General features: G+C 36.9%; 3 protein-coding genes across 4 annotated transcripts in view; all 3 read right to left on the bottom strand.

The window, feature by feature from the left end:
* The window catches only part of naa25 (N-alpha-acetyltransferase 25, NatB auxiliary subunit), a 15,871-nt gene extending 9,310 nt beyond the window's left edge, over positions 1-6,561 (bottom strand). The window contains exons 1-11 of the mRNA XM_043231687.1: positions 6,466-6,561; positions 4,706-4,791; positions 3,745-3,883; positions 3,497-3,615; positions 2,454-2,528; positions 2,251-2,358; positions 2,094-2,172; positions 1,082-1,193; positions 880-969; positions 608-780; positions 408-520 (exon numbers count right to left, since the gene is read on the bottom strand). Of these exons, the coding sequence (XP_043087622.1) occupies positions 408-520; positions 608-780; positions 880-969; positions 1,082-1,193; positions 2,094-2,172; positions 2,251-2,358; positions 2,454-2,528; positions 3,497-3,615; positions 3,745-3,883; positions 4,706-4,791; positions 6,466-6,523 (1,152 nt within the window). The 5' untranslated portion in view covers positions 6,524-6,561. The remainder of the gene's footprint in view (positions 1-407; positions 521-607; positions 781-879; positions 970-1,081; positions 1,194-2,093; positions 2,173-2,250; positions 2,359-2,453; positions 2,529-3,496; positions 3,616-3,744; positions 3,884-4,705; positions 4,792-6,465) is intronic.
* An 856-nt stretch (positions 6,562-7,417) lies between these two features.
* Positions 7,418-13,519, bottom strand: ddx55 (DEAD (Asp-Glu-Ala-Asp) box polypeptide 55). The gene is made up of 14 exons (XM_043231688.1): positions 13,308-13,519; positions 13,177-13,227; positions 12,625-12,711; positions 12,441-12,532; positions 12,302-12,364; positions 12,076-12,225; positions 10,937-11,126; positions 10,723-10,805; positions 9,910-10,041; positions 9,749-9,841; positions 8,942-9,056; positions 8,607-8,775; positions 8,238-8,524; positions 7,418-7,772 (listed from the first exon to the last, which is right to left on the bottom strand). The coding sequence occupies exons 1-14, from the start codon at positions 13,413-13,415 to the stop codon at positions 7,617-7,619; spliced, it is 1,776 nt and encodes a 591-aa protein (XP_043087623.1). The 5' UTR covers positions 13,416-13,519; the 3' UTR covers positions 7,418-7,616.
* A 323-nt stretch (positions 13,520-13,842) lies between these two features.
* Positions 13,843-17,500, bottom strand: part of tmed2 (transmembrane p24 trafficking protein 2) — a 4,254-nt gene continuing 596 nt past the window's right edge. Inside the window, exons 2-5 of one of the 2 annotated variants that reach the window (XM_043231689.1) lie at positions 16,712-16,904; positions 16,030-16,050; positions 15,439-15,546; positions 13,843-14,823 (exon numbers count right to left, since the gene is read on the bottom strand). In XM_043231689.1, the coding sequence (XP_043087624.1) occupies positions 14,699-14,823; positions 15,439-15,546; positions 16,030-16,050; positions 16,712-16,904 (447 nt within the window). In that variant the 3' untranslated portion in view covers positions 13,843-14,698. The remainder of the gene's footprint in view (positions 14,824-15,438; positions 15,547-16,029; positions 16,051-16,711; positions 16,905-17,500) is intronic. The other variant, XM_043231690.1, reaches the window with a different exon arrangement.

Raw genomic sequence — 17,500 nt, 5'->3', positions numbered from 1 at the left:
ATATAATCAATATTCAACCTATATTTGAATTTAAAAATTCTGTGCAATTTTATTAGGAAGACGCCCCACCTTAAAAGGTCAAGTAAGTTTTATTTACATAAATCATAAAGTTACCTATCCTAAAGAACAGGTCCATTTCTGATTCTTTTATTAAACCTATTTATGTTATTTACATGATGGCATGGCCATACGATTATGTCATGCCATTTCTGTCTTTACACGATCATGCATTTATAACTCTCCTCTGCATCGCACGCACATAAATATTAACTAGTTTCTGTAAATATTAAGCCACAAAAAGACAATTGTTCTGTGTGTCTGCGTTAACGAATGGCGCAGGAGTTGACTTTTGAGGTAATGTCCACGCCATTATACAAATTCGTGTCCTCATCTCTCGCGGCGATTACCTGCACATGTTGGTCAGGTGCGAGAAGATCCAGAAAGATCTTCAGGTCGGTGATGCAACATGGCTTATCTCCAAACTTTACGAAGAACTGGAACATGAGCTCAAGAGGGTCACCTGCATTGCGGCGGGAAAACGCATGAGAAACATACAGCAAACACGCAGCCCTCGATGCTTTTAAAGAGCCCCAATCCATCGGTGTACCTAGCTGCTGCGCTTCAGGACAGCCGCGTTCTCGGAGCCGCCTGATGAGCTCCAGACGGGCCAGGTACGGCCCTCTCAGATGCTTCGACTCCTTCGCTTCTTCTGCGGCCATCCGGTCCTCCATGAAGCTGATGGCCTGGGCCGTGGAGGCATGCACATCACCTTCTGCAGAGCTGCAGCAGCGAGAGAAACAACGATATGCATGCGATATCCGATCTCCTACAGCCAGTCCACAACGCTTTCCCTCTCACGTGTGCAAATGTTCTACTTACTGAGCTCCTTCCTGCGGAGGTGTCCAGCTCTGATCGATAAGGTGGAACAAAGAGTCAAAGTACAATAAGTAGAACTGCCAGTCGTCAGGGCTGCGGAGGGAAGCAAAAAAACGACTAACATCTTGTGCATTGCTCAAACGGATCGATTTCAAAATGGTCCATGTTAAATCCGCTCAAGAAAGGGTATCAGCGGCGGGCTCACTTTTTGAGGAGCAGCTTGCAGGACAGGGCATTGCACTCGGCCCAGCGCTCCAGACGGCGGTACAGCATCATGCATTTGTTCTCGCGGCTCTGCAGTTCACTGGTCAGCTTCTCTGAGGGAGAAAACACGAGGCAAAATGACCAGGAGACACGAAAAAACGAATGGTTGCATGTTCTTCGCAATACAAACATCCAAGGCAATGTCAATGCATTTGTGTCTCAACAAATCTGCATTTATTATTATAAATACAGTGAAAAGTAATGAAATATTATTGCTATTTAAAATAACTCATTATTGCATTTTAATATTTAAAAACTGAATTTATTCCCGTTAAAGCTGAATTTTCAGCATCATTACTCCAGTCTTCAGTGTCACATGATTCTTCAGAGATCATTTTGATCATGAGCCGATTTGCTAAATTATCTTCAACGCAGAGAACATTAATATATAGGTGGTGTATAGCTGAAGAAATCAGAAGCAAAAGCCTCCAAATACGTCTGATATTTCTTTAAAATGAGCATTTCTTTCTAGCTACTTTGTATAGGTTTCTATGCAAGTACTTATACTTGATGAACATGCACTACGTTTGGAGAGCATTCAGCATCTCATCTTTGACCAAGATAGCTTTTAGAGGCTTTTGCATCTGAACTCTATTAATATATATATATATTTTTTGGAGTACTGCAAAATATAAGTTTAGAATTCTGACTTGCAAATGTCTTCATTCTGAGTTTACATATTAAATAAAAAAGGTAACTGTGACTTTTTAAATCTCCCAATTTAGGGGTTTATATCTTACAAATCCAAATTTTTTCTCATCCTGTTTTGGGCCAAAGCTTTCATAATAACATGCTCTTTATATGGAGACAAAACCCCTTGAGTTGGTAATTGCTGTTCTTTTTTTTTTTTCTTTTTCACGCCTCTCATCTCTGGTAACTGGCAGCACGCCACACATGCAAAACAAAGACGTTCAGCTGGAAAGAACCCAGAACACGCATTGTTTTCTCCTCACCTCCAAGCGGCCCCTGAACCACCTCCAGCGCCTCCACATATTTCCCCAAACGCTCCAAGATCATGAAGTACAGCTGGACCTGGAACGGCCGACGGAAAATGCATCATAAACTTCATACGGCTTAATCAGAAACAGATCATTGATACCATAGTCCTACCTCAGCTTCTGCCTCGATTTTCTCCTCCTTGACCATTTTTTCCACCATACGCTCAGCCAGCGGCAGGAACATGGTCTGAGAGAGCTTCTCGTCTTGCGCTGAGATGGCCTGCAACGCATATTGCATTGCTAATATTGATTTTGTTCTGCATGGGTTCATCTCTGATACGCATGGCTTATGTAAGCGAGGAAACGTCGCCATACCTGCATCACCAAGCTCATGACCGACCAGAAGTAATATGGGTTTTTAGGGACAATTTTATACAGTGCCATTCCAGCCTGTCAGGAGCATGGAAAGACATGAGTCAGTCTTTCAACACAAACATATATTTTAGAGGTTGATGATTAGCTATGCAGCACTATTAAAACTACTATCTCTGTATGGCTTAATGCAATTATCAAATATCAAAGTACTAAGATGTGCATTTGGGAAGAACCGACTTCCTAAAATAAAGCTTTAAGGGCCTGTGGTTTACCAGGAAAATAAGTAAAAATGTTAATACTTCAACATAAAAATAATAATTACTAATATATATATATATATATATATATATATATATATATATATATATATATATATATATATATATATATAAATATAAATACACACACACAGTTGATTAGAGTGTTTATTTCATTTAACATTTTTGGAATAATAATAATAATAATAATAATAATAATGGCTCTGTGAGCTTTGCCACTAAAAAGAAAACTCAATCATTTGAAAATGCATATATATTACTACAGAAAAAGAAAATATAAAAAATATTAAATACCATTCTTAAATATTACACCTTTTTATTTTACTGTGAATAACAACTTAGATTAGGATTAATAATAGTATTTCTTATTTTTTAAATAATTTAGCAATGAAAAATAAAAACAAATAATAATAATAATGGCACAATTACAATTGTTTAATATTTGAAAATACAGAAACTACGACATCCATGAATATATTAATATTATGATCATTATTTAACATTTTTTAATACTATATTTTATTATTTCAAATAGAATAAGTAGTAATATTTTTATTCCTATTTTGCAGATTTTGTTATGGTAATAAACAGCAATAATAAAAGTGATTTTACAGTGATATTCAATTAATATCAAATTATTTTGGTTGTTTTTTTAAACAGAATCTTAAATCACAATTGTTAATCTGAAAAATAAACATTTTCCCCCACATTATGCAGCCCTAATTATTTTTTTAAAGACTGATGAGATGAGGACACAAACTAAACCTGTTGCATTTTCTTGTACTCTCCGACCCGGGCGTACGCCATGAAGAGGTGAGAGTGGTACTCCTCGCTCGTCGGAACTTTTCGGACTGCAGCTTCATAAAGCTTGGTCACCAACTCGGCTGCAGAAAGACAATTAAATCACTCAATTGTAGTTTTTGGGTTTGTGGTCCATGTCAATTCGTGCATTAAAACCAGACGTGTTCTGAACGAGGTTAGAAAAAACGAAATTCGGAGAGTTCAGCACTCACGCCGGTGCATTTCTCTGTAGAGGATGGTCAGTGCTTGCAAAGAGTTGTCGTCTGTGGGTTCGAGGACGGCCACTTCCTGCGCCAGCGTGAAGGCTTCATCCTGTTTGCCGGTGCGCTGCAGACCGATCGCCTTCAAGACCTGCCGAACGAGAGCAAAGCACACAGCTTGCGTCTGGAGCGAATTCGTTGATCCGCAAGGCTAAATTGATGACGCTTTTTTCCTTTTTTAAAACAAAACAGCCTTCTGTGTGTTGACCACTGTCCACAGCATCATGTGAAGCGCGATGCGAATCCGTCGGTTCTGCTAATTCTTTCTGACAATTAGCTCGAGCGAACCGAAACCAAACCAAGACCTGTGTCTGCCGGGACTGCGTGAGCGATCGAATAAAATAAAACGCATATTTCAAACAAAAGATTTTACTTTGTTTTTCTGCCAAAATAAAACAAGGAAATTATAACAGCCATAATATTACGAAAATAAAAATATTTGGGCCAAACCACAAAAAAACACAGATAACTAAGAACAAAAAACTAATGTGTAAATAAATATTAATTAAAAGAAAAATTTAGCATTTTAAACCACAATATGCATCATAAAATATATATTAAATATTATATAAAAAATAATAAAAAAAGAAAAAAAAATAAATATATATATATATACATATACACACATATATATATATATATATATATATATATATATATATATATATATATATATATTTTTTTATAAATATAATATTTAATAAATATTAAATATTATATAAAATAATAATAAAAAGAAATGTAAAATAATATATATATATACATACACATATATATATATATATATATATATATATATATATATATATATATATATATATATATATATATATATATTACACATCCCAAAGCTTGGCCCTAGTTTATGATATTAATGACGAGCTACTCATGGAGTTTTGTTAAAAAAGCACACCTTTGCGCAGTGAAGATCTTTGTGCTTCTTGAGCAGTTTGTCAGCCTGCTGGATTGCCATCTTGTTATTGCCATTGTCCAGATAATCTAAAAAAAGAAAAAGAAAAACACGTTCAATGCAGCAAAATAGCACTAGTGCCAATTACCAAAGAGAATAACCACGTGTTCCCACCATTAAAGTGTACATTAAGACTAATAAACCTCCACCAGACCAGTCCAATACCTCAATATAGTTTAAAGCACGCATGCGGCTACAAACCTTCTCCTCAATTCAAACTTTTGAGTTCACGAAGGTAACGTAAACGACGACAGAATCTATCTACACCACGTCCTCAATCAGCTCCTTCATTAGCTACATTATAGGTGGAGAAAATAGTAAATACGACCCTTTCAGAAAAGCATCACGGGCTACTCGTACATCTAGTCATGCTAAACCACAAATGAGTGTATAAGAGCATCGGTGAAGATACGCAGCGCTGCATCAAACACATAGACCCCCGACCGCGAGAACGTTCTCTCACCGGCTGCTCGATGCGATCCGGAGAACAGGAACCCCCCTCCATTCCCTTCCCATGAGTCCCCGCTAAAAGAACACCGGACTGTGTCTGACGACAGCTGGATGCCAAATTTAACCAGGCCAGACGGTAGTTTCAGACTTTCTACGAGAGAACATCTTTCCTGATAACGCAGATCGATTTTACACACCATGATGGAAAGACAAAGCACCAGCATAAAGGTCATTGATCCTTAAATTTTTTATACAGTGGCTTCACTGTTTTAAGTCAAGAAGGCCGATCAAGCAATAACCGTGCATCTTTACTTACAGGATGCACTGGAAATATTAATCTTTGTGTTAAGACAGACTAAAACATAACTTAATCTAACTTCAGTCTCATCTACCTATCACTTACCTAGAAAGTGTGAGCGAATGTGAGCTAACGCGTATGGCTCTGTGCATCGCTGATTAATAATTGAATGAGTTTGCAATGCAAGAGGCATAAAATATGCAAATGCATTAATATTTACTCAGCTAGCACCGCCATACATACAGTAAGATATCGCATACCATGTTGGCAGGTAAAACACAAATGTCAGTGGTGTCCCACTGGGCTATGCTTTAAGACCAGCAAAGTTTAGGAGTTCAGGCATTTAAAGCCGTTTAGGAGAAAATTTCCCAAATTAAAACACAATAGCTAAAAATGATATAAACAAAGAGGCTTACAACTAATCTCTAGAGGCCAATAAGCAGGTCTACCTTCAGATCATTTAGCCACAAAGCTCAGCTTTACGCATCTGTAATCTAACTACTCGTGTTATTACAGCGTTAATTAATTATTAAGCATGCAAAGCCTCTGTCTAAGACCCTATATACACGAGAAGCTATAGAAAATACGAAAATTGCAGCACAAATGGCTCACATTGAGTCTGTTAATCTCTTTGACATCTCACACAGGTAATGAGCCGGTTGATCGAATGACATTAACACAGATCTCTGCGTAACTGAACAGTATTTCGTTGCTAAAATGGGCTGTAAACAGGTTTCATTCTACCGATCGCAGCGTCAGAGTGTGACCGCGTAAGGACGCACTGTCATCCGGCGCCGCAGCCGAACCGACACCGCGGCTTCAGCTCCACAGGCCTCACCGGTTCTCCACAGCTCCTGCGGCCCTTTACTACGCTCAGTAACGCACCTGTCGTTCCTACGACGCTAGTCAGACCCGCTAGGTCCGTATAAGCTCAGACATGCGATGTGAATCTTACCGTAAATAGGTCGCAGTCTCCTGTCGTTGGGGTCTTGCACATGGCCCCTCGCCGCCATGATGGAGCTGAGCAGGATTAATTTGTGCGCATGCGCAGAGCGAGCACTCCGGAAAGACTTTAAACGGGAGTCATGCGTGTCGTTCGGTGTCACCGTAAAAGACACATCTGTAACTGTGCGGCGGTACGGTCACGTTTTAAAGCGTATATTTTTGCTCCAGCAAAAAAAAAAAGAAAGAAAAAAAGTGGAAGTACTATGGTATTGTTTAAGCAACGGTTTTCTAAATGGGGTCCGAGACCCCCGGGGGGCAGAAAAGGGAGTTCTAGGGGGTCTGTGGAAGATTGACTAAAAACAGCGTAAAAACGTTAATAAATAAATGGACAAAATAAACAGAAAAATTAAATATCTCATTTTAAAATGACTACGAATAGATTGCAATAATTTATTAAAATGAAATAAAATTTAAAATAAAAATATTAACCAAAAATTACATTAGAAATGGAATAAAACGATACAGAATTTGATTTAAATAATTAAATAAATGACTAGTAACAGTGCAGTGATACGAGTCGAACATTTAACAATTAACTTAGTTATGATATTTAGACTGTAATTATAATTTTGGGGGTCTTTATGCAAGAAACTTTTTTTTTCTTTTTGTATATGTGTGAACCAAATGAAACAACACCTAATATTTTATATATGCACTATTGGTAACAAGAAATATATATATATATATATATATATATATATATATATATATATATATATATATATATATATATATATATATATAAGATTTTATATGTATATATATGATATGATATATAAGATTTTATATATATATATATATATATATATATATATATATATATATATATATATATATATATATATATAATATAATAAAGATCATATCTTTTGAATAGAAACCCTTGCCTTGAAAACACTTGCTTTTCCGACAGAAATGTTTATTTATTATATTTGGGCATTGAAGTATTTGGTTGATAATTAATACAGAAGTGTATTTGTCAAAAATGCATGTACAGTACACAGACAACTAGAATAAAAACGACACTGCTGATACAGCATGTTTGCATATTTAAGTCAAATGGCAGTCACGTTTTGTGCATAAAGTCCCAGAAATGACCGTTCACTCTCCGTCTCCATCTCGTTTGGGACGTGAGCCGTCCGCTAAACTCATGTGCTTGTCGAAGTCCTCTTCGCTGATCTTCCCTTTCTTGAGTTTCCTCAGCAGACGCGTGTCGTTTAAAAGCTCGTTCAGGTCTTCGTCGTCAACGTCCGATCTCTGTGACCACACAAATACAGCATCGAAACTTTATAGAACAGCCTTTTCTATGTACCTTCTAGTTTTGTTTAAAGGGTTAGTGTACCCAAAAAGATTCTGAAAATGTCTTCAACCATCAAAGATGGAGCTGAGTTCGTTTCTTCATCAGATTTGGAGAAATGCAGCATGACATCGTTCGCTCACCAACGGATGCCCTGAAGTGAATGGGTGCCGTCAGAACGAGAGTCCAAACAGCTGATAAAAACATCACAATAATTCACAAGTGGAATTATTTACGGATTATCGTGATGTTTTTAATCAACTGTTTGGACTCTCATTCTGACGGCACCCATTCACTTCAGAGCATCCGTCGATTCTCCAAATCAAACTCATTTACTTTAATGGTTTTGAGAATGAAAACGCTTTCAGAAAATGTTAATTTTTGGGTGAACTACTTAATTTAACGCAAACGGCTGAATAGCATACCTCATCCAGTTTTCTTTTAGCAGCCTTCTTTTTCTTTTTCTCCTTCTTGTTCTTCTGCTTGGACCAGGCTTTGTTCTTGACGAAGTTCTTCTTCAACAGCGTCTTTTTTTCTTTCAGCTCCGCCAGCCTCGCCTGTCTCTGTTTTTCCCTGTTTTTATCTTTAAAGCGGATGGTGTCCGTGTCGATGTCCTCCTGTTTGAAGTCCGGGAAGGTCTTTCCTCTCAGCTCAGGCATTTTGGGCAAACGGAGGAGAGCAAAGCCACGGGCCAGAGCGGCAAAATCCAGGTCTGGACAAGGCGCACGTCATTTGAATCAGGTCAATTATCTCGGTTAAGCACCTTATGAAAGCTTTAAAGGAATGTCACTCACCCTTAATGCGAAATATCAGACTGCACTCGTGTTTGGCGTACGCCTGCACGTACGACACGAACGCTTGCATGCCCTTCTCAAACATCGCTCTGTCAGCTAAAGCCATCGCCTTCAGTTTAGGCAGAACATCGACCACGTCTTTCACTGGAGGATACGCCTGAAGAGGACACTGTGGGAAAACCCAGCCACTTTACCACTTTAAACTCGAACGTATGGAATAAATTGAGGATGCAATAATATCGGGGACTTAAATGCACGCTTAATGCATGCATGGGAATTTTAAGCCCTATTTATGAAAGCTAGACACTAAATGAAATGAATTTTCTCTCACTTACCTTTTGATTAATGGACAAGAAATTTACATATGACTCTTCCATTGGCAGAAGAAAGACGAGTGCGTTGCCCAGGTTTCCAATGCGTGCAGTTCGACCGCATCGATGCACAAAGGAACTAAAGGAAGGAGAAAAAAATAAAATACATAAAAATTATATATATATATATATATATATATATATATATATATATATATATATATATATATATATATATATATATATATATATATATACACATATATATATATACATATACACACACACACATATATACACATACAATATATACACAAAGCATGCAAATAGCATGACACCTTTAAACAGTGTAATTTTAGAGTTAGTTATTTTTATACAATTAGAGTTTATATATATATATATATATATATTACAGATATAATTTTTTTATTGTAAAATTAGTCATTTTATTGTTATTTTAATTTTTTTTTCTTAAATATTTCTATAACCATACAAAATAATAAATTAGTTTTTTTTATTTATTACTTTATTTCTATTTTAGTTTTAGTAATTTTACTTTAAAATGTTCACCTTACCTTCATATTTGTATTTATCTGAGCTTTACAGTAATTACTGAAAATATTTTTTAGATAAATAGCTTTAGTTTTTCTGTACGGTCTCTATCCGAAACCAATAAATATGCCGAAGCTTAACGTTGGGGGTTTGTTTGAGCGATATAGTGCTGCTGACTCTACTGCGTTCAGATTACGTGATTATTTGTTTTTTCTGCTTTGATTAATGCTTGTAAAGACCGAAAAGTAGCTCAAGCGTGTTCGTGAACGTCCTGGTTACCTTGCACTGCTCGGCGGGTCGTACTGAAGCACCCAGTTGACTTCTGGGATGTCGATGCCTCTGGCCATGACGTCTGTGCACACCAGAATCCCACTGCACACATCCACAATGCATTTAGCTACCTCTCTGAAAACAGCTAGAAAGGCATCGCACTACGTTACCTCTTCAGCGCCCTGAAATCCGCAAAGATCTTGTTTCGCTTGTGCTTCATCTTCCCGTGGATGCAGTGGATGCTGACGTTCTTGACCAACACCTCTAGGGCTTTGCCGAAGTACTCCACACAAGCACAGGTGCTAAAATTACATTAATTACATTAAAGATTTACACCGCTGACCAAAAATGACGTTAATGTTTTTTCTGCTCACCAAGGCTGCTTTTATTTCATACAGTGATATCATATATCGTCACGTTATCCTACAGAAATCATTTAAATATTATGAATTACTGCTCAAAAAAATTGTCATTATCACCAATAAAAAAAGTTAAAAATGTGAAAAATATGGGGCATATCTGTACTACAATGGCACTTTTAATCAGGCCAGGATGCATTAAATTGACATTAAAAACATTTAGTATACGTTACAAAAGTATACTTTTTTTAATTCATTTTTTAAACTCTTTAATCAAAAAACTGTGAAAAATGTTTTCAATGCTGATAATAAAAAGAAACGTCTCCGGAGCAGCAAATCAACATATTAGAATAATATCTGAAGGAGCGTGACACGAGTAATGATTCTCAAAATTCTGCTTTGATCGCAGAAATAAATGACATTTTACTTATCTTTAAATATAAAACAGCTATTTTAAATTGTACTAATATTACCCAACCTGACCGTTTTCACTATAGTCAAATAAATCAATCAATAAATCAATCAATAAATCAAATAAATGCAGCCTTGCTGAGCAGGAGACGGCTTTAAAGCACCGAAATATTACTAAAGAGCGCAGACTTGATGTGTGTCTGTCTAACACACCTGAAGAACACAAGCTGCTTCTCATGTTTGTGCTGTCTGAGAAACGCCACTAAAGCGTTGAACTTCTCCTCCGCTCGACACATCTGCTCGTAATAGAATTAGTTCAGACAAGCGCAGGCCAACCCAACGAGAAAGGAACGCGAATTATTTAACGTCTTAATGAACAAGGCGCTTGCGATTTCTGAAACGCCCCCCATAAAAATGCATGACTCACCGTGTAATAATTGCTGAGTCTGGCTGGGGTTTTCTGCACGCTCGAGGCCGCCGACCCTTTCTCCTTCACTGTGATTCGCACGGGGTTGCGCAGACCGGCCCTCACCAGCTTCTCCAGCTCCTGTGTCTGCGTGGCGGAGAAAAGCCCCGTGCGCCGCTGCTTGGGTAAATAATCCAGAATAGTGTTCAAACTGCAGAGGGGGAGAGAAACAGCCGCGTTAGCTCCGCGATCCACCGATATCTCAACTTTGAGGTCGCACTTGGGGTCCTACGGAGCGAATGGGTGCCGTCAGAATGAGATCACAGCAATGCACACACTAGTCTTGCGAAGTGAAAACCGCACAAATCCTTCGAGACATTTTAGCTTCAAATACTTACTTCTAGCCGAGTCGTGCATCTGTAACATCGCATAATGCTTTACATTGAAAACGTCATCTTGTCCGAATCAGGAGAGAAATCTGCACTGATCAAGAACCAAAACAGCTCTAAACAAACGTGTGTGTGGGATTTGACGTGAAAGGATGGACTTTTTATTACTGGAGATAGAAATATTATGGATAATAGACTATAGATCCTAAAAGTTAAACGTCTTAATGATGGATTTGTTTCTTAAAAAAAAAACTAAGACATCGATGGAATGGAGTGGTGTGGATTATTATGATGTTTTGTGACTCTCATTCTGACGGCACCCATTCACTGCAGAGGATTTATTGGTGAGCAAGCGATGCAATGCTACATTTCTCCAAATCTGTTGAAATGAAAAAAAACTCTACAGCTACATTCTGAGAATGATTACATTTTCAGCTAATTATCATTTTCGGGTGAACTGTTTTTTTTATGTGCTATATTTTTTGTACTGTTTTTTTTTTTTTTTTTATGTGCTATATTTTTTGTACTGGTTTTATTTTTATGTGCTATATTTTCGGTAAATAATATTTTTTCTGTAATATTTTATACATTGAGTTTTACCGAATAATATAATTCTTTTTATTAAATTATAATTTTTTTATCATTAATGTTTTTTTATTCAATTAAACAAATATGATATTTTATTATATTTTTATAATTGCTTTTTAAATAAATCCAGCACATAGCAGTTGTTTTTTTTTTCTCAACAGACTGATGATTTGAGATCGTTACCTGGCTTCGAAGCCCATGTCCAGTAATCTGTCGGCCTCATCCAGGACAAGAACATCCAGAGACTTCACAGCGGTGGCCAGATCCAGCCCATCAGCCTTCCTCCTAAACATGTCCTCCAGTCGCCCAGGGGTGGCGATTATGATATTGGCTCTGCGAAGGACGTAACATAGTCCACCATTACTTTAGCCCAGATTTAGCTTTAGAAAAGAGCGGTCCACAAACTCACCCCTGAGTCTTAAACTTCTCTACATCCTCAATAGGGTTGCTCCCGCCGATTAAAAGAATCTGTCTGAAAACAAGACGCGCGTTTTGTTAGATTGACGAGCTTGAGCCATCAGACGGTGGAGAAGATGTTTTATTCTCACCTAAACTGAGGAAACTCCTGCAGAAATCGTCCCATCACCTCGCTGATCTGCAGTGCCAGCTCTCGGGTGGGGGTTACGACCAACGCACCGACCTATCAATAAAAAGATCATCGATATTAATTACACTGACGTAACGCGAGCATACGATGAACGAGAAACGTCAAATTCACCTTCTAATACAGACCTGCATCTTTTTTAATTTCTCCTCTCGCTTTAGGAGAATTTCTAACGCAGGAATCACAAACGCTAAGGTTTTCCCGCTGCCAGTCACCTGGAATCACATTAAATATTATAATATAGATTTACAAGCTATGCTGAACAACTCCGCATGCATTATTTAATTAAAAATACAGTAACGTTTTTATAAAAAATCTACATTTTTTAATTAACAACATATTTAATCAACAGCATTTATTTGAAATCTTTTTTTTTGGTCTTTACTGTCATTTCGACGTCTCCTTACTAAATAAAGGTTTTAGTTAAACAATATCAAACAGTTTTGACAACTGCCTGCAACGTTTATAATAATCATAAATGTTTCATGATATAATATAATGATTTCTGTAGGATTAACGAGGAGTAACGATGCTCACAGAAATAAATTCAAAATGTACCCAAATTAAAATATTAAAACAATATTTCACTGTTCTTCTTTCAAAAAACATTAGACCAAATATGAAATATTATCAGACATCTTTCACGAAATTATAAAAAATAAGCACATTCAAATACTCACCGCTTCGGCAGCCACATCTTTATTATTCATAAAAAGAGGGATGCAGGCAGACTGAAATAAAAAAAATTGTTAATACAATGTAAATAATACGATAAGACACACGCGAGTACAATTAATACGAATATTAATACCTGAACAGGGGTCATATATGTAAATTTCAGCTCCCTGAGAGTCTGTAATATGCTGTCATGCAACTTCACGGGCAAACTCTCCCATTTTCCCTCGGTAACGTTTTCCATAGTTTAAGAATTTAGGAGTCTGGATCCTAAAAGTAAACACATGAGGAGAAGACGTGTGCTACACGGAATACTCTCCGAAAGGGAAACAAGCGACTGACACAAACGTTCCGCATCACCTCTGCAGGACTCTGTCGTCCTCCGGGGGGCGTTTAGAGCTAAATACACCGCGACGCATTCAAAACTGAATATTTGTCTTCTCTGACACCTTTATGTAATAAGAAGCCTAGTAGTTTAAATAAACGATCGATTTACGTTTGACCTACAAACGGAAAACGGCAGAATACGATTTGGTCCATCCTCTTCAGCGCTGAGAAAAGTAACAGCTAACACGTGACTAGTCTATAACGCTCATACAGCGGCATCTAGAATTAGAAATCAAATATCACATTGCTGGCACACAATCTACACAAATAATAAAAATGAGACGTTTTAAGAACATGTTTCATGTTTATTAAAGCAAATCCATATTTGACATACATATTCATTGATTCTGAGGTTTACAGTTTTATCATCAGTTCACCAGTAGTCTTAGCCAAATTATTTTGCAATTTTTTTAATTTTTTTTTTTAATTTAAGAGTTGGTTTCAGACAACAAAAATGGTACAAAACTACATAAAGTACTTCCCGTGTGAAGAGACTGGAGATATAGAAAGAAAAGAAATCGGGCCTAACCTGCCTATACATTTAAAAAACACACCAGAAAATCTGCAAAAGTAACTAAGCAGTCATTTTACCGCTTCACCAGCATCAGGTTTAAATATGTGCCATGGAGGTTGTTGTCGGCATAACTAAATGTGATAATGAACAGCGAAAATGACATGAAATGTGCTTGCCGTGACATTTCCTGACGCTTACATCAGCAACCGCTGATTTCCCATTAGTATGGTTAATGTTATGGTTTAATTACATGCTATTTCCATACAATCCTAAAGCATGTTCTCGCGTTGGGGATAAACCACACCACCTTTACTTCATTCTCATGGTAATGTGCAATCGTAACAGTACAGGAGAAGAAACACCAAGCCAAAAAAAAAAAAAAAAAAAACTGTTCAAAATCAAGTCGGGCTAAAACAAACTCAATGAATTAACAATTCAAAACCCCACCCTTTACCAAAACAAACGATGAAGAGAACTACGACTGGGGCAAATAAAAACCAAAAACACAGGTCGGTGGACTAGCGAATAACCAAGTTCTTCCCATCTCTGTTGAATTGGACATCCAATTCGTAAAACTGGTAAATCACAGACTTGATGTGTTTATGTTGTGGAACACGGACAGGATTTTATACGACTCTCCGCACTTCAAAGAATCTCTTCAGGTAGTAAATCTGTCCGAGGGTCATGGCCACCAGCACCAGAGCCTCAAAGAAAGACCACAGCACCACCCTGCTGTTCGTGTTGTCATTGACTAGAGACAGACGGAGACAAAATTAGACAGCAATAATAACAAATTAAATATGCATTTTAGCTGCTTGTCATGGCAAAATAAAAATGTATAAATAATTGCATTTAAACATACAAATGTGTTCGATAAATGAACAAACATCCATTAAAAAAAATAGTCATGTCAAAAAATAAATTAATTTAAAAAATAAATAAATAAAAATAAATAAATATTATTATATTATTATATATATATATATATATATATATATATATATATATATATATATATATATATAATATATATATATATAATGAAGAAAATGACATAATGAATAATTGCGCTATTATAACATTTTTCAGTCAAATATTTACAGGCCATTTAAACATGCATACTACAGCTGGATTCATGGCAAAATATTAAAACTATATATAATAATTATTAATATAATAAGAAAAATAATTAATATACTTATATAATTACGGCTATTTAAAGATGCACGTTATCCAAGTCATATTATATATTCGTTCATGTAGCATCAACATAATTACTAATAATTTAAAGGACATTGACGCATGCATATTTTTGCTGCAAACTAGTGGTTGCTTATAAACAGCAGCAGCGTCGATCATGTCTTACTTGCGCGGTGTATTCTCTCTCGGACCTCCATGTATTCCTGCTCATGTTTGACTGCCGTCATGGCAACCGCCAGCTCGTTGATCATCTCCTCCAGCTTATTCTGATGAGCTGGTAAGAAAAACACATTAATAGCAGTTTACTCACGATGACTACATCAAAGCGAACGTTTCTGCGTATGCGGCATGCAAATACAACACCTCAGATTTTCACAAACTACTGTATAAAGGTTCGGAAGCAACTGTAAATGCCTCGTGTACACATGCAAGAGTTTCCAGGTCATAAACAGCCGTTACATTAATAAAAACCCTTTAATAGAGCACAAAAGACGAATACAGGAATGGCTTATAATATGAACAGGCAACGAGAACGTCTATAACTTCTATATGATAAAACACAACCACTCGTGTTATATCTGTAAAGCGAAACCCACAGCATACTCTCTTTAGAGTTTTCTGAGTGAGTGAAAGGGTCAGCACATTGGTCTTTATACACACACACACACACATGTGCGAATGTAAGTGCAGATGCAGTTAGACTCCAGCTCAACAAAATGTTAAAACCATCTCCTGTAGATCTACAATCTATTCCTACCATCCCAGCTGTCACCACCTCCTGAATAAGGAAGAAAGTCACGTTAGAGGAAAAAAAAAAAAAAAAATAACATGTTAAATCATAATTTCATGACTGCATGAGTGCAATTTTTTCTTATTAACATTAATTAAATAAAAAACAGACGGAGACTTTCAGAATGTAACACAATTACAGCTTCCAGTTACTTTAATTCATTGAATTTAATTTATTTCTTAAAGTACTTTAAAAGTGACATGAAAATCAGCACAAACTATATAGACATTTTATTTGATTTTCATGTCACTTTTAGTTACAGATGAGCTGGAAATAACTTAATCTGACAAATGCAGCAATGCCTGAACTATTTCGATATCTCTCACTTTTTAAAATTTGTTTTTTAAATATATTATATATATATATATATATATATATATATATATATAAAAAAAATAATTAGCTTTTTTATTTTAGTTTGTTGCATTACGCTATTTGAGACTCGGTTGTTTTTTTTTTGTCACCTTATTAACCCTGATACAGGCCTGAAGAAATAAATTTCAAGGCAGCTGAAATATTGAAGAACTGGGCAGAAATATTTTGTATTCCATAAGCTCCCAGGCCTTCCGTGACAGCGAGAGCTCTGCCATATGGAGCAAAAGAGAGGACCCTCCGAGAAAGGCCCCTGCCGGTCAGTTGACGCGCTCACCCTCTGTCTCCATGTCCTGTCCTTTGGGCGCCTCGCCGATGTCGATGGTGAACATCACAATCTTAGGGGTCATGGTGGACATCTTGTTGCTGAAGCAGAACTTGTAGGTTCCGTCCATATGGGCGGCTACGGAATACTTGCCGCTGGACTCGCGATCTCCTTTATAGATCTGCTTCCCGTCCGGACCGGTTATCTGCTCGGGAAAAACAATTCATGAGGCATTGACAGGTGCTCAACAACCCACGAATAAATACCACTGATAGTTAACGTCGAATACACGTGTGTGTGTGTGTGTGTGTGTGTGTGCATACGGTGGCCAAAATGATTAGCACTCTAGTATTATCTCACCAGCTAAAAATTATTTTCATCCAGCTATTTCTATCTTTTGCTGTAGCGCGTCAGGATGAAATTTCGGTTTGCATTTCCAAACGTTCATGTTGCCATTAATCGTACTAATCCAGTGAGATCTGATCGTCGTTCCAGTCTGTCCGGAATCGCATGGAGAAGCAGAACTGAGATACTAAATCCAGATTGGGAAGAAAAACGTCTCCGAGACACCTACCTGTGAAGCTACAGTAACGTGGCACTGGATTATTACGAACAATGGAGAAATGAATATTTGGAAACTAAATTCCTGGCATACTACTGCAAATTATTTTAACTGGTGAAAATCCTAGCGTTTTAATAACTTTGCCCACCACTGTATTTATGGCTCTTTAAGAATATCCAAAGTATTAAGCATTTTTTGGGGATTATAAGTGGTACCAGGGCTAAAATAATCATGGCAAT

This window comes from Puntigrus tetrazona, unplaced genomic scaffold, assembly GCF_018831695.1.
Source record: "Puntigrus tetrazona isolate hp1 unplaced genomic scaffold, ASM1883169v1 S000000397, whole genome shotgun sequence".
NCBI lineage: Eukaryota > Metazoa > Chordata > Actinopteri > Cypriniformes > Cyprinidae > Puntigrus > Puntigrus tetrazona.
Note: the sequence above shows the minus strand (reverse complement) of the source record. Positions and strands in the feature narration are given on the sequence as shown.